This window comes from Phacochoerus africanus, chromosome 9, assembly GCF_016906955.1.
Source record: "Phacochoerus africanus isolate WHEZ1 chromosome 9, ROS_Pafr_v1, whole genome shotgun sequence".
In the NCBI taxonomy this organism is placed as follows: Eukaryota; Metazoa; Chordata; class Mammalia; order Artiodactyla; family Suidae; genus Phacochoerus; species Phacochoerus africanus.
In genome coordinates, this window is record NC_062552.1 from 126267850 (window position 1) to 126287903 (window position 20054).

At 63.2% G+C, this 20054-nt stretch overlaps 1 protein-coding gene across 3 annotated transcripts; it reads left to right on the top strand.

Moving 5' to 3' along the window:
* The first annotated feature begins 5114 nt into the window (after nucleotides 1-5114).
* Nucleotides 5115-19337, top strand: EXOC3L4 (exocyst complex component 3 like 4). 3 transcript variants are annotated; one of them, XM_047796138.1, is made up of 12 exons: nucleotides 5115-5293; nucleotides 10433-10830; nucleotides 11669-12320; nucleotides 13237-13348; nucleotides 13589-13711; nucleotides 14061-14161; nucleotides 14401-14481; nucleotides 15686-15800; nucleotides 16354-16473; nucleotides 16564-16716; nucleotides 17208-17329; nucleotides 18805-19337. In XM_047796138.1, the coding sequence occupies exons 2-12, from the start codon at nucleotides 10449-10451 to the stop codon at nucleotides 18995-18997; spliced, it is 2154 nt and encodes a 717-aa protein (XP_047652094.1). In that variant the 5' UTR covers nucleotides 5115-5293; nucleotides 10433-10448; the 3' UTR covers nucleotides 18998-19337. The 3 variants fall into 3 exon arrangements, with proteins under 3 accessions (XP_047652094.1, XP_047652095.1, XP_047652096.1); XM_047796139.1 differs by having other exon boundaries at nucleotides 5115-5279; XM_047796140.1 differs by lacking the exon at nucleotides 5115-5293 and adding an exon at nucleotides 5508-6068.
* The last annotated feature ends 717 nt before the right edge of the window (nucleotides 19338-20054 follow it).

The window sequence follows — 20054 nt, forward strand, 5'->3', positions numbered from 1 at the left end:
GGCTGCCTGCGGGGTCCCAAGAGAGGAGTCAGAAGCAGAGCCTCCCTCCTGTTTGTTTGGTGAGCAGGCCCTCCACCCCTCTGGCCGCTCACCCCTGCCGTCTGCCTGCCCTGAGCTTCTGCTTGGCTCTGACCCTCGCTGTCTTGGCCTGGGTGCCCTGCTTATATATAGACTGGGGGACTGCCAGAGCCAGGGAAGCTTCTGGGAGGAGAGCGGGTAGGAGAGGGGTCAGCCAGGGGCCAGGTCTGAGGCCCAGGAGAAGGGGCAGGCTGGGCCTCGAGGGCCTCCGCGGAGGATGTTTGAGGGGTGCGCTGTGCCCTGGGCAGCTTTGTGCCCTGAAGACCCCTGGGTCGCCTGTCCCCTGGGGAGCTGGCCTCAGCTGGGGCTGCTTGGCCGCCTGCCTACCCTCTCTACCCGCCCCCGCCCTGCTGCAGCCCCCCTGGTCCGCTCTAACCCCCTGCAGCTTGGGCCCAGAAGGAGGCTAGCCACACCAGCCAGAACCCCTGCCTCCCCCGGAAGTCCCCTCGACCTCTGTCCCTCTGTCAGGTCTGTCCAGGGCCCAGAAGAGCACTGGCGCCCACCCCCTGGGTAACCACTGAGACTTGGGCTCCCGGGGGGGGGGGTCCCTGGGTCTGTCCAGCCCCACCCCCCACCCCCCCGCAGTCAGCTACGCCTTGGCTCTGGTGGACATGCTGGGGAGGGCGCTCCTGCTCCCGGCCTGGCCTCCTCCTCCATCCCCCCTACGCCTGAAGCTGCTGCCCTCACACATTTCCTGGCAAACCTGTCAGAAATGCACCCCCCCACATGGAGGCCGTTATGTTTCTGCAGCCCCCTCACCGAGTCTGCTGGGGGAAACTCCAGACGACGGTGGCAGCAAGTGTGCCAGCTCCGAGGACAAGGCCCCCTGCGCCCAGTGATGGGGCACGGCTACTGCCGGATTCTGCTGTCCCTGGGGGCTGCTCTCTGACGGCGGAGAGGACCCCAGCCCCAGACTGGCTGGGCTGAAGTTTAGAGAGGGCTGGGCTGGCCCCGGCACCCAGTAGGCAGAGCCCAGCCAGCCCCGCCTGCCTCACCAGGTCGGGCCTCTCCCGTCCCTGGCCTGGGGTCTGGATCACACCCCTCCTGGTCTCCGGTTTGAAGCAGAAATAAAGGTTCTTCCTGGTGGATCCGAAGGGTTAAGGACAACGCTGGTTCTGCCAGGTGGCCTTCCAGGCAAGGGCCTCTGCCCAGACCCAGGCTGACCGGACCAGAGCGCCAAGCAAGCAGCCCCTCAGGTGCCCATGCTGGGTGTGGGGCGGTTGGTGGCACTGCTGTGCCTGTGCCTTTGGCACCTGCCCAGGGCCCTCTGCTCTGCTCTGCCTCAGCCGAGGCCGTCCAGGGCCAGACCAGCTTCCTTCAGGCGGCCCCCCACCTCTCCTTGGGGCCCCCAGGCCGGACCCTGAGGACAGGACTCCTTCGTGTCACCCCTCCCCACACCGGGCACAGAAGGGCACAGGAATGGTATGTGTTCCGGCCTGAATCTAAGTCCCATTGTATAGACGAGGCAAGAGATGTGCGAAGTGAGGTGCCCAAGGCCAGTGCTGGCTCCACTAGGACAGGGTCCCTGAAGCCGGGAGCCTGCCAGCCAGCCACAGAGCCTGTGGGCGACTGGGCAGCCCCTCTTCCTGAGCCACGTGAGGGGTCTGTCCCTCCAGGGGCTCCAGCGACGTCATCCTCGGCTTTGACCCTCTGCCGGGGGGGCCCTGCTGGCTGGCTGGGTTGGGCCAGGGGCCCCCTGCCCTCCCCTCATCCCAGGGTGGCCCCCTGCCCTCTGCCAGGCTGACCATGGCCTGAGGAAGCTCTGGGCCTGGCGGGGGAGCCAGTGTAAATGTTAGTTCAGTAAAGTCCCAGGCCCAGGCGGGGGGCGGAACAAGGCTGGGTGAGCGTGGAGGAGGAGGCCAGAGACACAGGCCCCTCTGTTCTTTCCTGGAGGCCTTGCTAGGGTCCAGGATACATAAGACACTTTCTCCAACCAGCCTTCCTTCTAAAAATAGCCCACCCCCCAAATGCAGAAGAGGTGGGAGGCCGAGGTGCAGCCTTGGCCGGGCAGCTGCTTTCATTTAAGTCTGTGGCCAGTACCCAGTCTCCTCTTAGGAGGGGTGTTGGGCTGTCCTTCGAGGTCCTTCCCGTCCTCCTCTGGCCCTTCCGGTCTGTCCCACGAGGGGGCAGGGGCGGTGGTTGCACAGGAAGCCTTGCCAGGTCTTGCTGACACATGAGATTCGGGTCGAGGACCTCAGCAAGCAGGAGTCATTTCCGGGCTCCTGCTGTGGAATGTGGCTTGGCGATGGTGGATGGTGGATGGTTTACTGCAATTTCATGCTCACCCCTCCCAGGCAGAGTGTTCCAGCCCTTCAGACAGGGCCGTCCCGCGGGCCCACTGTGGACAAGGAAGTGGGCTGGGACAGAATCCCTGGTGCGCCTGAGACCTAAGCATGGGCGCTGCCCACCAGACCCCTCTGGAGCTCACCACCGAACAGGCAGGTCTTGGATGGAGGGGATCCGTAGCTGGAGGTCCCAGGACCCCGTCGTACCCCACCAGCTGGGGGAGGGGGGGTCAGGCCCTGGGAGGTACCCAGTGGGGGCAGAGCAAAGCATCTCCACTTGCGGGTCTGCTCGCCCCGCACAGCGCAGGCCACCTCCCGGAGGACCCCAGTCGTTAAACACCAGCGGGCAGAGTCCACAAATGCAGCGACGGACCTGCAAGTTTGCGCGGTAACTTAGGGGGCGGTGCCAGAGGCATGTGCCCCGCCCACCGGCGGCCATACTCCCCGCCCCTCTCTCGAGACCCCGCCCCCAGACCCCCGGAGCTGGGTCACCTACGTTTGCAACGTAAGCTCAGAGAGACACCGTCCCCTGCCCACGCCCACAGCCAGTCAGGGACTGGAACCTTGGTGCCCTGTTCTCAGACCGGTCTCTGCGCTGGACCCTGCACGGTGTAGGTGGAATTGGCGGCTTTGGGCCTCTACGTTCAGGCTTCCAAGGAACCCCTAGGACAGGAAAGAGGTGGCAGGTGGCGTGGTCCTTCTCCCCGCCCTTTGCCATTGCGAGTCAGGTGTTCTGCTGCGGTGAACGCATTTTATCCCAACAATAAACCCATTTTATGGAGAATAACCTGAGACTCGGGGTCGGAAATGGCTCTCCTAAGGTTGTGTAGACAGACATGGGGCAGCTGGAACTACTCTCTCTCTGGACCCTCAGTTGCCCCTGCCAACCTCTCAGCTGGCCCCCACTCTGCCTTCTGCTGACCTGGGCCAGACCAGCCCCTCTGAGACAAGGCTGGGACTTTTCCAAAGGGATTTTCCTAAGAAAGTTGGGGAAAAACGACATGGAAATAGAATAAAAGAAACATCACAGCCTTGTGCTGAAAAGTGGGCACAGGCCTGGGCAGCTGCAGGGTGCAGCTGGGTGTTGGGAAGAGTCTGGGTGCAACCCTTCCAGGCCTGCCCCCGCGGGCTTTTTTAGGGACCTCTTTTTTTTTTTTTTTTTTGGCTGCACCCATGGCGTATGGAGGTGCCCAGGCTAGAGGTCGAATTGGATCTGTAGCCGCTGGCCTACACCACAGCCACAGCAACGCCAGATCTGGGCCATGTCTGCGGCCTACACCACAGCTCACAGAAATCCTGGGTCCTGAACCCGCTGAGAGAGGCCAGGAATCAAACTCAGGAACTCGTGGATACTAGGGTTCATTACTGCTGAGCCATGACGCCCCTTCTGTCTCTTGAGTCATGCTTGCCCCTCTCATCTCTGAGTCTTTGACCTTTGGAGACACATGGGACGGGAGACAAGTGGGCAGGCCAGCCTGAGCAGAGAGGTGGCTTGAGCTGGGACTCTTATGGCCCCACTTCCCAGAGGGGAACCCAAGACTCTGGGAGCTATGACTCAAGAAGTAAACCGGAGGGCTTCCTGGAGGAGGTGCTAGCATCTCTGGGTACAGCTTGGTCCATGTCAGCTGCAGCATCTCAGATGCCTTCCAATCTGTTATGGGCTCAAAAAAAAAAAATCCCTAACCCCCCAAACCTCGGCATGTGACTGTATTTGGAGACAGGGTCTTTGAAGAGTGACTAAGTTAAAACGAGCCCATTTTGGTGGGTCCTAATCCGGTATGGCCTGTGAGGAGGGGGATGAGGACCCAGGCCCACCGAGCGACGACCACGCGAGGACACAGGGAGAAGCCAGCCAAGGGACTGCAAGCAAATGAGTGCGTGCAACTTAAGCCCCCGCCCCACCCCCGGCCCGTGGGACGAGTCTCAGCAGCCCCTGGACGGCCCGCAGGCTGTGTCTGCCCAGAGCCCCTCCCCTGCTCCGCCTCGGACCCTCTGGCTCCAGCCTGGGGACAGGACTGGATCTGTCCTTCTCGGATTTTCCCTAAATTTTTTCCCCAGGACGCCAGCAGCGGAGCACCCAGGAACGTGGGGCGGGGGGGCTGCCGCTTCTGGGAAGCCTGGTGACCCTCCCTGCAGGGGGGCCCCCCCGCTTGAGCCGCTGCCCGGACTCAGGCCCCACCTCCACACCTTTCCTCCTGGGCTGCCCACCCACCCCACCCCACCCCGAACGCCATCCCTCCTCCTCCCTGAGTGTCGTCCTTTCGGTCCCCTGGGGCACTTCCCCTTCTTCCAGCCCCGGGCTGCATACGGCCCACACTGTCCCCTCCGCTGCTGCTGTCCTCTTGCTCCCCACTCAGCCCATGTCACCCTCAGTGCCAGGCAGGGCACACGGGCTCTAAGGATGAGTTTGGTGACAGGACGGCTGCTGGTGACTTTGCCCTGGAGGGAGAGGTCCTTCTGGACTTCGGTGCTGCAGGCTGGGCGCCCCACCTTGGGCCAGCTGGTCTGCTCCCTCAGCCTCAGTCTGACCACAGGAGGGACAGGCCGTCCCGGGGTCGTGCCACCCCCACCCCCGCAAGCGTGCTCTCTCCTCCTCTGTCCCCTCCTGGGGTCGCTGCCCTGAGTCTGAGCCTGTGCAGCCGGGAATAAAAGGTTGGCGTGTTACCTTTGCAGTGGGAAGGGGGTGGGAACATTTCCGAAAGTGAAAGTCTGGGGCTGTGGCGGAGGGTGGGGCTGGGGGTGGGGCCGGGGGCCCTGATCGCTCCTGACCACAGCTGGGAAGTCCCAGCTGTTGGCCACTCGCTCTGGCTGCTCCGGAGGCCCCACGGCCTGGGCCCTGCTCTGAAGGCCCAGCCCGGCCGGCTGCTCCGCCCTGGCCTCGTTCCGCTTGGGGCTCAGGGTCTACTCACTCGGCAGGTACGTCCGCGCAGGTGAGCGGAGGCCCACGTGGCTGCTGTGGGCAGGGGGCGGGGACTCCAGGGACAGAGGACAAGTCTGGCTCTGCTGCTCGCTTTCCTGGCTGAGGGCCTCAGCTCAGAGTCAGGCCCGAATGCCAGCTCAAAGCACAGTGAACACACACACACACACACACACTCACACACTCACACTCACACACTCACACACACTCACACACTCACACACACACTCACACACACACACACACACTCACACTCACACACACACAGAGGCATGGAAAGCAGATAGACACGGTCACGAAGACATGCACGCAGGCCCAGACGCATACACACGGGCTCACAAACAGAAAGACGCGCAGACGCTCGGAGGCACACGCATTCTAGAACAGAGGCACACATGGCCGGAGACACACTCAGGTTAAGCACAGAGGTGCCCAAAAGCGGCGGCACCCCTGAGGCCTTTTGCTCCTACAGTGAAAACAGTGCTGGTCTGTTTTCCTTGGGCACCTGCGAGGGTATCAGCCCTGGCTGGGGGCTAGGGCGGGCCTGCTCTCTGCCCTGGGGGGCTCCTGGTCAAGGGGCAGGTGGGCCAGACCTGGAGCCGTCCCTCCGGCACGAGAGAAGTTATGCCCAGGGCAGGAACCAGGCCCAGAGCGGGAGGTGCTGACGGGGGCCTGGGACGCAGCTGGTCAGGGAAGGCTTCTTGGAGGAGGAGCCACTTGTCCTGAGTGTTGAAGGAGTGGCGGGTGAGGTCACTGCTGGCAGAGAGAAGAGCCTGCACGAAGGAGAGGTGAGTGCCTCTGAGTGATCAGAGTGGGTGAGTGCGGGAGTGAGTGAGGAGGAAGCTGGAGCGGCCCTCTAGGAGGGGCCTTGAATGCCCAGCTAAGGCGGCGTCTTGCGCTTCTCTTGAGGGCGATGGCAGCCCCGGGCAGGGAGAGGGGAGAGGGCCTGGTGCTATTTAAGAAGGAAAGCCTTTTATTTTTTATTTCTTTCTTCACATTGAAGAGAAGCTGATTTACGATGTTTTGGTTTCAGGTGACTCAGTTTTATATATATATGCGATTTCTCAGATTCTCTTCCTTATAGGCTACTACGAAGTTGGAAGAGACGCCTTCTAAGTGCCTTTTTAAAATAGGCTTTTCTGGGGTGTGGAAAAGCTATTTCTAAGCAGACCATCATATAGCCCACAAACAGTGACATCTTAATCGGGTCCTTCCTGATAGTCCTGCCTCTTATTCATTTTTCTTGCTTTATTTTGCCTTAACTTGTTTCCAGGCAGACACTGAATGGTGTGATGAGAATGCACGTGCTTGTCTTCTTCCTTATTTCATTTTTATTTTTTTGTCTTTTGTCCTTTTAGGGCTGCACCCACAGCATATGGAGGTTCCCAGGCGAGGGGTCAAATTGGAGCTGTAGCCGCTGGCCTTACACCACAACCACAGCCACAGCTACAGCCACAGCAACGTGGGATCTGAGCCACATCTGTGACCTACACCACAGCTCACGGCAGTGCCGGATCCTTAACCCACTGAGCGAGGCCAGGGATCGAACCCGCAACCTCATGGTTCCTAATCGGATTCACTTCCGCTGCGCCACGACGGGAACTCCTTCTTCCTTATTTCAGAATAATCTTATCTTATAAAGAAGGGCTTTCAGAGAGGTTTATGTTTTGGCAAGACCCCTGCGTGCTCTGAGATGTTGGCTATGGGGTCTAGGAAGGAGCACAGGTAGGACCCGGGATCAGGTGGCAGGGATGGCAGGTGGGAGGTATGAGTGGGACACAGTCCTGCCCACGGTCCAGGCAGACCCCTGCCGGAGGTGGCTGCTGTGGAGCTTTGAAAGATGGGAAGATGGCCCAGGCCCAGGGTAGGTGGGGAGGTTGGGGCTGGAAGGGGACTGAGGGCCACCTGGGAGGCTGAGGCCGGCTCTGGGAGGACGGCCTAGCAAAGGGGGTAGAAGCAGAGGCTGGGGAGCAGGGGGATGGGGTGGGGGGAAGCCCAGCCTTGACTTCTTGGTCACAGGTAGGGTGGCGGGTGGATGGAGGTTTCCAGTGACCACATCTTCTGGGTGGCATTCCCCTGCCACTGGCCCTGCAGCGGGCGCACTGGCCTGACCTGGAGAGCGTGGGGCCCAGGGCTCCAGCGAGGCCTGTGTTTCCTGGGCCTTGAAGCTCAGCTGGCTCCAAGCCCCAGACACAGGGCCCAGGGCCTCTCTGAAGGTTCACTCAGGGCAATGGGGCAGAGAGGAGAGTCAGAGGCCCCACAGGTGGGGAGGCAGGTGCTGGGCAGGGGCCAAAGTAGAGTCAGCAGAGAGTCTGCAAGTCTCAGTCCAGAAGACACCAACACGACACCCAATCAGGCCAGCATGGGCAGGACTGACCCTTAGGCTGATGGTTCACTCTTTCAGGCTGGCTCCGGGGCGACCGGGAGGTGGCAGAGGGACAGAGGTTTCTAGGCAAGTGAGGAGGGGACGGTCTGAGTGACTAATGAGCAGACAGGTGGCACAGCGCAGCCCACGGGCTCCTTGGAGGTTCTGAAATCCAGGCCAGATTTGGGGAGCAGAAGGGAGGCTGGGAGAAGGAGCAGCCTGTGCAGAAGCTGGGAGGCTGTACGTGCAGGAGGGGGCTGCTGAGGCTGGATGGGCGCAGGTCCAGGAGGCCCGGAAGTGAGACTGGAGAAAGTTCCGTCCAGGTGGGGACTTTGAAGGCCAGAACGCAGGGCTCGGGCTTGGCCTGAGGGCTGTGGGAGCCGCAGGCGGGTTTAAAGCAGGAGAATGGCTTGACTGACTGGTGCTCTGTGAAGGTCAAGAATGACTGGGGGAGTTCCCGTCATGGTGCAGCGGAAATGAATCCAACTAGGAACCATGAGGTTGTGGGTTCGATCCCTGGCCTCGCCCAGTGGGTTAAGGATCCGGCGTTGCCGTGAGCTGTGGTGTAGGTTGCAGACGCGGCTCGGATCCCGCGTTGCTATGGCTCTGGTATAGGCCGGCGGCTGCAGCTCTGATTTGATCCCTCACCTGGGAACCTCCACATGCCGTGGCTGCGACCATAAAAAGCAAAAAAAAAAAAAAAAAAAGGAATGACTTGGGAAGTGCAGGAGTTGGGTGCAGAGGGACCAGCTGGGGGCCTCAATGGGCTTTCAGTACAGCTCCGCTTCAGGCTGAGGAGGGCTGAGCAGGGTGGGCCCAAGTCTTTACCTTTGTAACCTCCCAAAGACCCAGCCACCAGCTGCCCCTCCTCCCCCAGAATGGGCCTCTAGGCCCCCGGGGAGACCTTCAAGTCTGACCGCACTCCTGGCCTACCTTGGGTCCCTCTGCCAGGAGGAAGGGGTCCTTGCAGCAGCCCAGCTCGCTCGTGCTGGGAGACATGGGAGTCCAGCCTCTGCTCCCAGGTTCCTAGACAGACCGGGGCTGGTCCAGGCTCCCCACCCCTGAGCTGTGTGCCTTGAGGCAAGACCCTGGCCCTCTCGGAGCCTTTTCCTCATTTACAAAATAGGGTGAATGACAGCCCGCCACTCTGTTGTCATGGAGATCTGATGTGTGCCAGGCCTTGGGCTGGGCACACAGTAGGTGCTTCGTAAGCGTGACCTCTTCCCAAGCAGGCAGGCTTGTCCTCCTACCGCACTCCCCGCAGACAGAGCCCGGAGCGCCAGCAGGCTGGGCACAGTAGGATGGCTCTCTCACCCCATTCCCGCCCCTGCTGGGTGCTGGGGGAGCCCGGGAGGAGTGGAGGGGACAGGTGGCTCATGTGACAATGCCATGTTTGGGTTGGTCTGAGGGCAGGGTCCCTGAGTCCTGGCAGCAGGAGAGGACAATGACCTGTGACCAGGGCAGGGCTGATAAGGTCCCCATCAATCACCTGAGCCTGTCCTCCCTCAGTGGAGCCTCCTACCACCTGCTCAGTCACCTCTGGGAGAGGAAGGTCAGCCTCAGTGGACCCCCTGCAGGTCTGACCCCTGTACAGTCGTCTCGCTGGAGGGCGTGTGGGGTGGATTAGGGTCTGGGCCCTGCCTGCCCTGGTGTCAGCCCTCCCCAGGCAAACTGAGGCCTGGGGAGAGGCTGTTCCTGCCCAAGAGTCAGGTGCTGGCTCCACTTGGCCTTTGGCCCCTTGTTGGGGCGTGACTGCAGGACCTGCCGGGGGTTTAGCCGCTGGTGGGACAGTGACTTCAGTGGGTCCTGCCCTTCTTCTGGCCCCAGTTTCCTCGAGGCTAAAGTGAGACCTTGCTGGCCTGCAACTCTTCACACAATTCAATGGGTGGGCAGTCCCACCGGGCCAAGAAAGTTCCCACCTCTCCCACCCCGCTTAACCTAAAGCCAGAGCATCGAACCCAGCCAGGCTGGGCTGAAAGGGGGTGGGGTGGGGGCAGAGCTAGCTCCCCCTTCTTCACCCCTGTGCCTTGGGGACTCCCTCCCCAGCTCCTACAGGGGAGGGGCCAGAGCGCACCTGGGGGGGAGCATTGGGGGGGAAAGGCAATGGGTGAGAAACTGCTTTGGGAATCTCCAGTTCCCGGTTAAATATAGAACCCCCAGGCCCTCCCACAGCCTTCCCTGCAGGCTGCAAGACCCTGATAAGCCCCCGGTGGCCCGGGCCAGCCCCCTCTGGCCTGACCCCTCCTCCCTCCAGTTCTGAGACACCCGGAAAAGGGTTGGCTTCCCACAGGGTCCCTGAGCTCACCTTTGAGCAGAAGCAGTGAGGCCCCAGGCTGCATGGGGGTGAGCCGAGGGGTCCGGGGCGGAGCCTGGGCTGTGGACGGAGTGGGCGCTTTTAGGGACCTAAGGTCCAGGAAGAACTGGACGCGGTTGCCCAGCCCAGCCCTGGGGACACACACAGTTTCCCTCTCCAGCTCTGCTGGGAGGCTTGGGTCTGGCAGAGCTGGAGTGGCGGGTACCTGGGGGGACCTCCTTGGAAAGTGGTGTCGGGGAAGGCCCCCTAAAAGAAGTAGCTGCTATGTCTGCAGAAGTCGCTGCAGCCTGGCACGCAGATGGCTCTGGCCACGGGCGCTGCCTGGTGACACCTCCTTTTTGACAGCCCTGGGGTCCCCTCTCGGGGAACGCGTCCCTGACCAAGCCACTGGGCCCGGGCTGCCCTGCAGGGTCTCTGCGTCTGCTCCCTGGGCTCGGCGGCCCGGGCCTCCTGAGCCTCCTTTCCACCCCCAGCTCTGCTGCTGCCAAGATGCCATCACCGCGGACAGTGACCTCTGGGCCAGAGCTGCACAGCCCCAAGGAGCCTGTGGAGCCACAGCTCCCAGCTGAGGGCCCTCTGCGGGCAAACAGAGGGGATGCGGCCGGCGTGTATCATGAGGACTCCAGGCCGGGCCTGGGCACCCTTCGGCGGGCCTTCTCCCGGGCAAGCCAGCGGGCCTCGGGCCGGGCCCCCGAGGACCCAGGCCTACTCAGGCGCAGCTCCCGCTTCCTGTTCCGGTCTCTGCGGCGCACTCTGGACAATGGCCCGGCTGCTGTGCCAGGAGCAACCAATGGCCAGGAGGTGCCCTCCAGGGCCTTGGACCATGTCAGCCGGCGGACATCCACAGGGGCGGGGCCGGAGGAACTGGAAGGTGAGGGCTCCCCCCCCACCAAGCGGGGGGGGGGGGAGGGTGGCCAGGGAGGGGGGCGGGGCCAGGCTTTGGGACAGTCTCTCCTCCCCAGCTACCCCAAAGCCCCATCCTGCACAACTGCAGGCAAATTCTTCCAGCATTTCAACCAGGGCAGCCGAGAAAAGCGCGGCTCAGAGGTTAAGTGGCTTGCCTCAAGTTTCGCAGCGGGGAGGTAGAGACATGGGATTTGAAGCCAAATCTGCAGGACTCCCGAACTCCACAGCCTTCCACAGTCTGGCTCCTGGCCAAACCAGAGTGGCGGCCGAGGCACCGGCCCCCTGGGATCACCGGGTCACAGAGCGTGCCTGGGAGCTGTGGCTGCCTGGAGGGGAGGCCAGGGGGCCACCCAGGAGAGGGCACCTGAAGGGGGGTGCAGACGGAAGTGGAGGGCTCCTGGTGGGTAGAGCCTGGCTCAGAGCAGGGAATGGCAAGAAATGCTGACGCTGGACATGGCAGCAGGAGCCTGGGCATCGAAGCACATGCCCAGCCTGAGCTCGGACCTGCCGTCAGGACAGCACTTGAGGCCAGGCCCAGCAGAGCTGGGGGTGGAGGTGGGAGCCGAGGGGAGGCAGGGGCTGATCCCAATTGCTGCCTTGAGCCAGGCTGGGGAGCCGGGCTTCTGCCTCCTCAGAAGTGATTGGAAGGGATGTTCTGGAAGTTGGGGCTGTTGCTCCCGGAGCAGGACTTCAGTGAAACTCTGGAGCCAGGCAGCCCGGGTCCTAGTGGGTCAGATCAGGGCCCACAGACCTATTTGGGGCGTCCCCCTCACTGCCTTTTTTCTTGCCTGACCTGGCAAAAGGCAAATCTGTGGCTGACCTCATCACTGAACGGCAGCTTCTGGCAGCCTTCGAACAGCTGCGGCACCTGGAGACTCGGCTAGTGGCCGAGAAAGCCTCGCGCACCTTCGAGCAGGACCCCACGGGCTTTGCACGACGTGCCATGGACGTGTGCCTGCACTACGATGCCCTGGCCTCGGAGATTGATGCCATCGTGAACGAGACCCTGGGCCCGGACGGCGTGGACGCGGCCGCCCTCGCCGAGCTGGCCGGCGTGGTGCGCGCGGAAGAGGAGGCCCACCCGGAGCCCCCTGAAGACGGCGACTTCCTGCGCACGCCGCGCCACTGGCGCCAGCACTGGGAGGACGCAGTGCGGCGGAGCGCGCAGGAGCGCGTGCGGTCAGCGGGCCCCGGAGAGGCCCCAGGGGCAGCCGAGGGCGGATCGGCCTTGGCCCAGGTTCTGACCGAGCTTGGCAGCTTGGTTCGCCGCGACCTGCAGAAGGTGCAGCTGGAGGCGCATCCCGTTTATGCGGCCGCCGGCTTCCCGGCGTGGGAGACCTACCTGCGTGCCTTCCACGGCGCGGTGGCCCAGCGCCTTCAGGAGCTCGCGCACAACGCCCGCGGCTGCGAGCAGCTGTACGTGCTGCTGGACTGGGCGGCCAATGTCTACGGCAGGTGAGGCCCCAGCCAGGACGCCGTGGAGGACAGGCACTGCCCACCCGAGAGACCTTCGAGAGACCTTCGAGAAACTGCCCTGAGCCCCACAGGGCACCTTTCTCCTCTTCCTCCCTGGGAGAGGGCTGGCGATGGGCGGCAGGGGTCCGGGGGCCATGGTGCTCTCCTGTCCAGGTTTTCTTAAGGGGCCTCCCATGGGCAGGTTCCTGAAGCTGGAAAGCGTTTGGGGGGGAGGCAGGGAGCCCAGTTAGGCACCAGCTAGTCCAAAAGCTGCCATCTGAGCGAATTAGCAAAGGGCACCCCTTCCAGGGGAGGGAGGACACAACCACGGGCTCACAGAACTTAGCATGCGCTGGATTTCACTCCCCCCCTCCGCTTTGAATGGACACGGTTCGGGGCTCTGCAAAATGTGGGTGGGGGGGTCACCTCTCCCGCCGAGGGCCCCCCGGCCCCCCAGGAGCAATGGCGAGCTGGAGGAGGGCAAGCCAGCAGGGGGCGCCAAAGTCCTGGGCGCCTTAATTTGCCCTGTGGCCTCGGGGCAGGTACCTGCCCGTCTGGGTCTCCCTGGTGTGGGCTCGATAGTGGCTAGTCCCTGTGCTGCGTGGTCCCTGGGGGGCGTCTAGGGCTTAGTCTTGGACGTACTCCCGGCAGTGAGGGTGGAGGTCACTCCTGAGGCAACCTGGTAGAGGCCCATCTGACAGGCGTCTTTATGCATTCTGTGCCCACACAGCTGATGGCCGGAGTGCCAGGAAATCCTGCAGTCAGAGGTTGGGGTGGGGGGCTGACTGTGTGAACGGAAGCCCAGGTTCACGGCCTCTGGTGAGGCTGTTAAGGCTTTGAGCCTATCCAGACAGGGTAGGAGCAGCCGCTGCCACCGAGTTCCACTGAGACCTTCAGGCTTCCCCTTGCTTTACAGTCCTGATTTCCTGGGGGCTCAGAACCTGGCTCTGTCCTCAGAGCCGTTGCCCCCGCTCCTGGCACCCGACGTGTGGGCCCGACTGGAGAGCGAATACACCAACTTCCTGGAGGTAAGGCCGGGGGCGGGGCCAGGCCCGAGGGGGCGGGGTCCGGGTAGAGTGTGACCAGCGCCCCACCTTAGAGAGGCTCTGCCCAGGATCACGCTGCCGGGTGCGACTCTGTCCGAAGCCACCCCTCCCCCTGGGGCCTCCGGCATGGCCCTGTGCCCTCGCAGAGTGGAACGCGATGGGGCTTGGGAGATAGGGACCTCCCTGTGGGTCTCACCTTGGCCCTTTCCCTACCCCACACAGACCAAGATCGCGAGCTGCTTCGATGGCATCCTGCAGCTAGAGCAGAGTCGCTGGGCGGATGCGGAGGCCCCTGACGTGCTGCAGGGCCGCTACCATACTCCGCTGTCCATCGACGTCCACATGGTGAGCCCGGAAGCAGGGACGTGCGTTTGGGCTCCAGGCAGGGGGGAGCACCCGGAGCTGTAAAACACAGCCTTAACCGCCTCTCCCCATTTGATGGGAGCCTGAGGCCCCACGTGGGGTGCGATCAGAGATCCTCGGGGCGCATGGCAAGGCTGGGAGCGCCAAGACACAGCTCTCAGCTTGGCAAGTGGTCCCCTGGAGAGTTAGGAAAGTTGATCCCTGGAAATTGGAAAGGAGGCAGTGAGCCAGGGGAGGGCAGGTCGGAGACATCCCTGGGCCACTAGGTGGGAGCTAGGGGCATGGGGCGTGAGGGCTCCGACACGCGTTCAGCCCGTGGCATTGCTCGCAGCTCGTGGCAGAGCACGTGAAGGCAGCCGGCGCCATCTCCAAGGAGCTGGAGGCCACCACCTTGCAGATTTGCGCCCGGGCACTTGGCCTCTTCCTGCCCAGGTGAGGGTGCATCCTGGGCCGGGGTGAGGGTGGGGGGGGTGGAGTGGCCAAGGTGCGGACGGCGGTCGTCTCCGGGAAGGGCCCATACTGTTTGCTCCCAGGTCGAGATCCCGCGACAAGTGGGAGGGAGGAACCTCATCATAAGGCCCAAGGTTTGGGTGGGGGCCTGACGAGAGGGCGGTCACGGGGTCATAGAAGCCAGAAAGGGTCTCCAAGGCCTCTGCGTACCCCGCCCCCAGGTTTGAAAAGGCTTTTCTGGAGTCGAAGGCAGTGAACGAGCCTCACCTGGGCGCCAACATCAATGCCTGCGAGGAGCTCAGGTGGGTCTCTCCCGCTCCTCCGCACGAGGCGGTGCCGAGTGCGGCCGGCAGGGGGCGCGCAAGCTCAGGGAACTGGAACACAGACGGCCACCGCCTTCCGGGGAACCGCCTGGGAGGGGAGCTCTCCCTGCCCCGGCCCCCCGCGGTGAGGGCTTCTCTTGGCCCTGCGGGGCTGAGGCCCTGGAAGGGATGCAGGGAATTTCAAGGATGAGCAGAGGCCAAGAAGTTCCAGCCATCCCTGCCTGGCGCCTGCCGGTTCATCTCCCTTCATCCCAATCAGCTTTCTTCCTTTTCAGGGAGATACTCCCTTCCCAGAAGTCCTCCCTGACACTCCCTCCAGGGCTGTGCCAATGGTGGGGGCTGGGTTCTTCTGCAGCCCAGGAGGCAGAGCCCCTGTCTGTGGGCCGGCAGCGTTGATCCTAACCCCAGCCAAACCTGGGTGTCCCCCCACTGAAGATGCATCAGCGGCTGCAGAACACGTGTGGTGTCCCCAAGTACAGATGGGACCGTGGAGGCTCAGAAAGGAAATGCTGTTTGTCCATGGTCACCCAGACAGTCTGTGCTGGATCTGGGACTTGAACCAAGCCCACGTGAACCCAAAGCACAGCCACAATGGGGCATTGCTTCTATAACGTTCTTTGGGCCCTAATCTTTGCCAGGCTGGGGGCTGGGGATCCTGGAGTACCGCCACAGGGGACATTCTCTGCCTCTTGGTAGGCAGCCTCTGGCCAAGCCCCTGATGAAAATGTAGCCTGCCTTTCTGTGTCCTCGGGCTTGGGGCTGGGCATAGCCTGGCCCTCAGTTTCCTCAGCAGTGAAATGGGGAGATTGTAATATTTGGAGAGGCAGGTATGAGGCTCAGAGGAGGCCCCATGTGCCGGGAATGGCTGTGCCTCACTCCCATCACCGAGAGGGATGGAGGTTGGCCCCGCGCTGCCACAGGGGAGCTCTGCCGTGCAGTGGGTCCACCACCACTCTGATGCCCTGCCCCTGTATGATGGGCTCCTGGGGCACAGTGCTGTCCCCTTACCTGCCACTGCTCCCAGGGCTGCTTCACCATACAGTCCGGGGGGGGGGGGCCTTCACATTATAGTCTAAGTGGATGGAGTCGATGTGGCACCTAGCCTTCATGGCTGTGGGCCGGGTCTTGTCGCCCAGCCAGCTCCCCCTTGCCCACTTTGTCACCCATCCTGGTCCTTCCCCAGGACCGGACTTCTGGCCAGGTTCCCAGGAAGCTTCAAAGAGCTGGAGAAGCCCCTGGTGGCTGCCACCTGCGACTTTCAGAATTGGCTGCTCCGGGGCTTGCAGGGTGAAGTCCAGGTGAAGGGGAAGGGCCCTTCCATCCCCACTTTTCACGTCCAGCAGGTGCCTTCTGTGTACCGAAGCCTGGAAGCCCAAGTCACAGCACTCATTTACCCCAGGGGCAGTGTTGGGGTGGGGGTGGGGGGGCAGGGGGCAGGGGACCCAGACGAGTTCCCACCTTAGCAAGAGTGGCTGAGAAACAACTGCTTTCTTCCTTCAGAAGAGAGGGTGCGTCCAGGGCACTGCCCCTCACCCAGCCCCCCAGGCCCCCAGGACTCCCAAAGCAAGGCCTGGCCAGAGATCAAACACAAACCCTGCGTGCTGGGGTTCTGGGCCTGGAGGAAGCGGTGCCGGGAAAGGCCTGGTGACATAGTTTGTGGTAGGAGAGGGGATGTCACCTGACAGAGAAGGCAGTCGGCTAGCTCCCCAGAATTTCCTCCTGTGAGCAGACTGTCCCTTGGCCTGCAAGACCCGGTCAGGAGCCATGCTCTGGGCTCTGAGGGGAGGGGATGGGAGGGTCTGGCGGATGGGGGGACACCCCGTTAGAAGACCCCACCCCCTCTGCCCCCAGCCACTCTTCAGGGTCCTGTGCACCAAGGCCTGGCTGACACAGGATGTGCTGCGGCCCCTCATGGACAAGGTGGTGGCTTTCGCAGGCCACCTGGAGCACGTGGCCTCGCCCTGGGCGCAGGTATGGGAGCGGGGCCTGGGCTGTGCTGGAGGCTTGCCCGGGGCCAGGACCATTGACCCTGACCCTGACCCTGACCTCTGCACCGCCCAGGAGACGCTGCAGGAGGTGCACCGTTATGTGGTCCGGGAGTACCTGGCCCACGTGCTGGGGCGGCGCGAGCGATTCCGAGGTGCCGAGCGACTGACTGGCTCCCAGAAGATGGGCCAGGACGCGCAGGCCATTAGCGACACCTTCCAGGGCTTGGTAGGAGCATCGGCCGACCGAGGGCCCGGAGCTCCTCGGGGGAGGGGGCTGGGAGTGCCGGCACAGCTGGGGCGCGGCCAGATGGGGACAGCACGTTGCATACATTTGCGTGCAGTTCCTGGGGGTAGGGAAGGGGCGGGGTTCGGGCCCCATGGGCCAGGCCGGGACTGTGGAGGACCCGCCTCCGCCTGCCTACACTTGCAGCCCCTCCGAGGGCTGCTGGGCTCCGGGCGCTCTATGAGTCCAGGCAGGACTTCCCGTGGGCACCTCGGTTTACCCATCTGAGGAGCCAACGGAAGACACTTCTGTGCTGCGACTGAGTCCGCGGTGCCGAGGCCCGCGTCCGTTCCGCGGTGCGGGAGGCGGTGGGGCCGCGGTGGTGGCCGCAGGAGGGCGAGCCGGTACACTGATGGCCCAGCTGCAGGCAGGGGCCGCAAAGGGGTTCCTGGGTGGGGGTGGCCTGCCCTGCACGCATCTCCCTGTGTCCGCAGGGCTCTGAAGCCACGTGGCTGGGACAAGCTATCCCCTGCGTGGCTGACATCCTGGGTGAGACGTACAAAGACGACATCCAGCGGCACCTGGAGACACTCATCCGGAGCTACCCCGACATCAGGTCTGTACCATCAGGGGGGCCCAAGGGAGCATGCAGGCCCCAGATTCAGGGGACTCCTGCCTTCAGAAGTGTCCTGGGAGCTCCTGTCGTGGCACAGGGGGAACAAATCCGACTAGTATCCGTGAGCGTGCGGGTTCAATCCCTGGCCTGGCTCAGTGGGTTAAGGGTCCAGCGTTGCCATGAGCTGTGGTGTAGGTCATAGATGCAGCTCGGATCCTGCATTGCTGTGGCTGTGGCGTATGTCTCAGATGTGGCTCGGATCTGGCGTGGCTGTGGCTGTGGCTGTGGTGTAGGCCAGCTGCTGTAGCTCTGGGAACCTCCATGTGCCAAGGGTGCAGCCCTAGAAAGCAAAAAAAAAAAAAAAAGTTTTCCTGTGGCTGTAGGTGCACCCACGAGCTGGTTGAGGGGGCCGTGGAGGGTCAGGAGCCCCCCACCTGACCCCCGGCGGCACTCAGACCAGTCCCCGCCTGAGCGCGTGCGCGGATGCAGGTGCATGAGTACCGCGGGGTGACCTGCTCGCGCCTCTGAACTTCAGGCTGGGGGCTGCCCCATGGGATCCGGGCTGCCTTTCCCTCGCCACCCTCATTCAGTCCTGCCGGGGCTTGGGGAGACTCCTCTGAAGGGAGTGGGGGCCCCTCCTCAGGTGTCTGAGAGTGGGGACAGGCTCCTGCCCCGGGAGTCTTAGAGGAAGACACAGTCCCCGTGGCAGGGAGAAAGCCCTTTCTGGAAGCTCCAAGCTTGGGCCAAGGGAAACGAGGCGTGGATCCAGGGTGTTTGCTGGGGGGGTGGTGAGTCATCAGACCCATGGAAATCCCAGGCCGCATCTTTCCAAGGCCTTGGCAATTCCGGGGGGAGGCACAGAAAGTCCCGGGTCTAGCCCCTTCCGGGCCCCACCACTGCCCCCACCCCACCCCACCCCGGGAGAATTCCCTGCCCCCTGCCCAAGCTCTTTGGCTTCCCCAAGCTCCCCCAAGGTTCCCCTTTGGGCCTCTTGGGGTTTTCCTGCACTTGGTGGGCCCGCCAAGCTTTGGAGGTGGTGCTTGGAGCCCCTTGGGGTGCTTGGGATGGGAGGGGGGACTTGTGACACCACTGGGTGGGGCCTCCCACCCCCACGCTGCCTCCCTCCTTGCTGCTCAGTGCTGGAAGGAGACCCTGACTCTTTCAGGGGGCAACGCCCCTGGCCTGGACCTGACCCCTGCGAGGCTGCATCGCCCCCCCCCAGCCCCTCCGGCCACTCCACGAGTTTCCGGAACCTCCTCCTAGGCCCCCTCCCCTGGCTGGCGGGCCCCCTCCCCCTCCACGGCCCAGCACCCCCTTCTGCTCCTCCGGGCTAGTCTCAGCCTCTCTCCAACCAGGCTCCAGGAATGCTGGGCGCACTCATGCTTCCATCCTGAGCCGAAGGGGTCCTCTCACCCTGGGGTCTGGGGTGTCCCTGGAGCGCTGGATCTGCAGTGAGGGTCTGCGTGTCTCCGCAGGCGGGACCACGTGCTGGCCATCCTATCGCTGCGCCGCCTGGGCCGCCGTCGGAACCAGCGCCTCTTGCAGCACGCCCAGGACCTGCTGAGGGCTGCGGCCAAGGCAGGGGGCCCCCGGGCTGCGGGGGGCCACGTGCTCTTTGAGGAGATCGAGGTGCCCACCTCTGTGGACGTGCTGATCACCTGCATCTAGGGCTCCTGGGCCTGAAACGGGGGGCCGACCCCATGGGGCGACTGCCACAGGTGGAGCACAGGGAGGCGCTTCAGCCCTGCCCCCAGCCCTGAAGTCCCGGAATTTCCATCTGCGGTCAGTCGGTCGGTCGGGTTGGTCATGCCCGGCTGCTTGGCCAGGAGGAGCAGCAGCGAGAAAGGCATTTCAGGCATTTGTGGGGGAGTGTTTGGGGGGCGACAGAAGCTCCCTTCAGGGCCGTCCGCCAGGGGAAGTCCTCTCTGCCTAAACTTCCAGCACCACCCTCGTCTGAAAGTGAAGAAAAGAGTATTTATTTTTAAAATAAACGTGAATTAAAAATGGAGGAGCAGGGCCAAGTTGATTCTGGGTAGGAGGTCCGGGTCCCCAGGCACCCCGGGCCCGGCCAGAAGGTTCCGTGGTGACTGCATTTGGTGATGGCCCTTTCCTGTCCTCTGTACCGGTGGGGAGGCTGAGGCAGGGCTAGAACTGGGGGGCCGGAGCGCCCTGTGGCTGAGAGCAAAACAGGCTTCGAGCTGGGCCCCAGGGGCCACTGGCCTCCTGTGCCAAGTGAGCCTGGCGTGAGCCTGGCCCAGCAGGGACGGGCACTGCTCTGTCCTGTTCCAGGCATGCCCTGGCCCTGGGAGACGAGAAGAGGCCAAGGCTTGTTCCGCAAGTATCTGGGTCAGATGTGAGAGGGACTCCAGCGGTGAAAGTTCTGGGCGGCTACAGGGCCGGGGTCGACCTGGAGCAGGTGCATGGGACGTGACCTTGCAGGGCTCTGAACGGAGCTGCAAGGAGATTGCGCCAGCTCCCCTACTCATCCTTCTCGCTCATAAGAGGCTTGGCTCCAGCCCGCAGGGGAGGCTGCTGGGAAGCCCATTTGCATTGGCAGCCTTGGGCCGGCTGCCCAGGAGGCTGAGCTGAGCGGGGAGATAGGCGGAAATGCCGCGGTAGGTGCCTCTCTGCCAGCCACCTGTCGGCTGCGCGTGTCCCAGAGTCCTGGCCGTGGCCAGAGTGGGGGAGGGAACTGCAAGTTGGCCAAGGTGCAAGGAGCCCAACT